At 28.8% G+C, this 2,320-nt stretch overlaps 1 protein-coding gene across 1 annotated transcript; it reads left to right on the top strand.

The window, feature by feature from the left end:
* The first annotated feature begins 1,302 nt into the window (after positions 1-1,302).
* On the top strand, positions 1,303-2,076 carry LOC112703152 (uncharacterized). Its single transcript, XM_025754482.3, has one exon. It carries the CDS (start codon positions 1,549-1,551, stop codon positions 1,891-1,893), a length of 345 nt encoding a protein of 114 aa, XP_025610267.1. The 5' UTR covers positions 1,303-1,548; the 3' UTR covers positions 1,894-2,076.
* The last annotated feature ends 244 nt before the right edge of the window (positions 2,077-2,320 follow it).

Raw genomic sequence — 2,320 nt, 5'->3', positions numbered from 1 at the left:
TCACGTGCAAAGAAAGGCGTGTCACACCCCAACTCAAGGATCAAGAAGGCATGCCACACAGGGAAGCCAGTGTGCCACACCCTGATCAAAAGCTACCTCATAAACTCTAATTTTGTAGTTTATCTTGTGTTGATTATGGTGGGTTTTATCAATTTTTCTCACATTTATTCAATGAAATAGCATGGTTTTGTAATTCTTCCTAATTTGTGTTTAATGATTGAAAACATGCTTTTTAGACCTTTAATTAGCTAAATTTAATTCACTTTAATTTCATGCAATGCCTTGATTATATTTAATGTTTCTAGTTCTTCGGAACTTATTTGTTGTTAACACCTTTTAGAGTTACTTTTTGTTAGCGATGTAAATTTTTCGATACTATTTTGATTGTTTACTCGTTTAAAATATTATGTTTCAAAATATTATTCTCTCTTCTATAAATTACCGCTAGATTAGCATCTTAATTTTAAAATAATAAAAATATTTAGTAGTAACCCAATATTTTATTAAATTTGATTATAGATATATAAAATTATTCTATTAAATTAATTTCAAATTAAATCAATTATCTTATTAAACTAATTTTAATATTAAATTAAAAATGGCTAATAAAAATATTAATCTTATATTGACTATTAAATAAAAAATGATTAAATAAATAATAGTAATAAAATAAGAAATCAAAATAATACTATTTATTTATTGGTTTTTTTTTCAAGTTAACTTTAGTTTTTTTTTTTAACAACATCAGTTGAAAATTTTTTTAAAATATGAATATTATAAAAAATTAATTTCGTAATTATATGAGAGATGAATTTTTAAATGATTATTTAATAACATATATAAAAAAATATTTAATTATATTGATAATAAAAAATTTATTTAATCTTTTTAAAATATAAAAATTAAAATATTAAAAAATTTTAATTTATATATTATTATTTAAGTATCTTAATTTGTTAGTTAAATAATCTAAAGATTAATTATATTTTATAATAACAAAATATAATTATAAAAATCATTATTATAATTATAAAAATTATCATGTATATTTTGTCGTTACTCATAAAATCTTATGAATCTATCACTGTGTTAACACAAGTTCATCCGTTTTAGATAATTCTCATAAGAACACATAACTGATATGATACAAAAATATAAATAATTAAAAAACGGTATATAATTGTTTTGTTTTTGGTAGACTAAAAAAATTTATATTTCTTTGTTTTTGTTATGGAAAAAAATTTATATTTCTAATATCAAGACAAAAAAAAAAAGGAGCTTATATTGCAATCAAAGCCCATATCCTTATACTGAAAGGTGCAAGAAATCTCTGGAGATGGGGAACACCAAACGGAATCTAGAAGGAGAAGGTTCGTCCAATTTAAAAAAATAAAATAAAAAGGCGAAAATTCTAGGTCCTTCTCCAAAAGAATCACGCCAAACCCACAAATAAAATAACCAATACTGATTTACCAATAACCAATACTGAAATAGCCAAAATCAATAGGCAAAGCTCCGAAAAAACAACCACACAACGACGACGAAGCGATGTTCTTCTTCTTTGCGGGTGGGTTGGAGCAGCAAGTGCGGCAGGTGCTAAAATCCGGTGTGGGAAGGTGCATAAACTGCGGAACACGTGCCGATCTCGTGGAGTACGAGAAGGTTCTGAAGCTCTTCTTTGTTCCCGTCTGGCGGTGGCCAGGGAAGGAACCTCTCTTGTACTGCGACAATTGCAGGTTCATGTTCCCCCAATCCTTCTCCCTTCCACCGCGGCCGCAGGAGTCGGTGTCGCTGTCTCCGGCGGCTGTTTCCGATGCCTTGCGGTGCCGATTCTGTGACAGGTCGGTTGAGGCCCACTTCAGGTTCTGCCCCTTCTGCGGATCCGAACTGTGAAATGTTAGTTGCTGAATGTGAAAGTGAAGGTGGTTGTACTGTTTGTTATGAGGGGCTTCGCGCTTTGTTTTTTTAACCTAACGATGATCTTTGTTTTCTCTGAAATTTACTTGTAATAGTGATAGTTTGGGAACATGTATTTTGATGTAGTAATATTATTTCTGTTGCCTTGCTAACCTAAAACCAATTCTAAAATTGTAAAACCAAACACATCTAAGAACCCGATTTCACATCCAGTTTTCGGCCATGATGAAATTTGCAAAACTTGAGAATTATGGTGGGCGAGATAAAAAAAATTAAATAAATAAATAATTGTAATAATATATGTTAAGATAATAACAAATGTTAGTATTTAATAATTGTGATTATCAGAGTAAAATTTAATCAAAAAAATATTTTTACAGTATTTTTTGATCCGTTTATTTTC

This window comes from Arachis hypogaea, chromosome 7, assembly GCF_003086295.3.
Source record: "Arachis hypogaea cultivar Tifrunner chromosome 7, arahy.Tifrunner.gnm2.J5K5, whole genome shotgun sequence".
NCBI lineage: Eukaryota > Viridiplantae > Streptophyta > Magnoliopsida > Fabales > Fabaceae > Arachis > Arachis hypogaea.
The sequence above is the reverse complement of the archived record's forward strand: the minus strand, read 5'-3'. Positions and strand labels throughout refer to the sequence as shown.

What these genes read in the sequence shown, in the direction of transcription:
- LOC112703152 (XM_025754482.3), top strand. Translation starts at nt 1,549, where the DNA reads ATGTTCTTCTTCTTTGCGGGTGGGTTGGAGCAGCAAGTGCGGCAGGTG.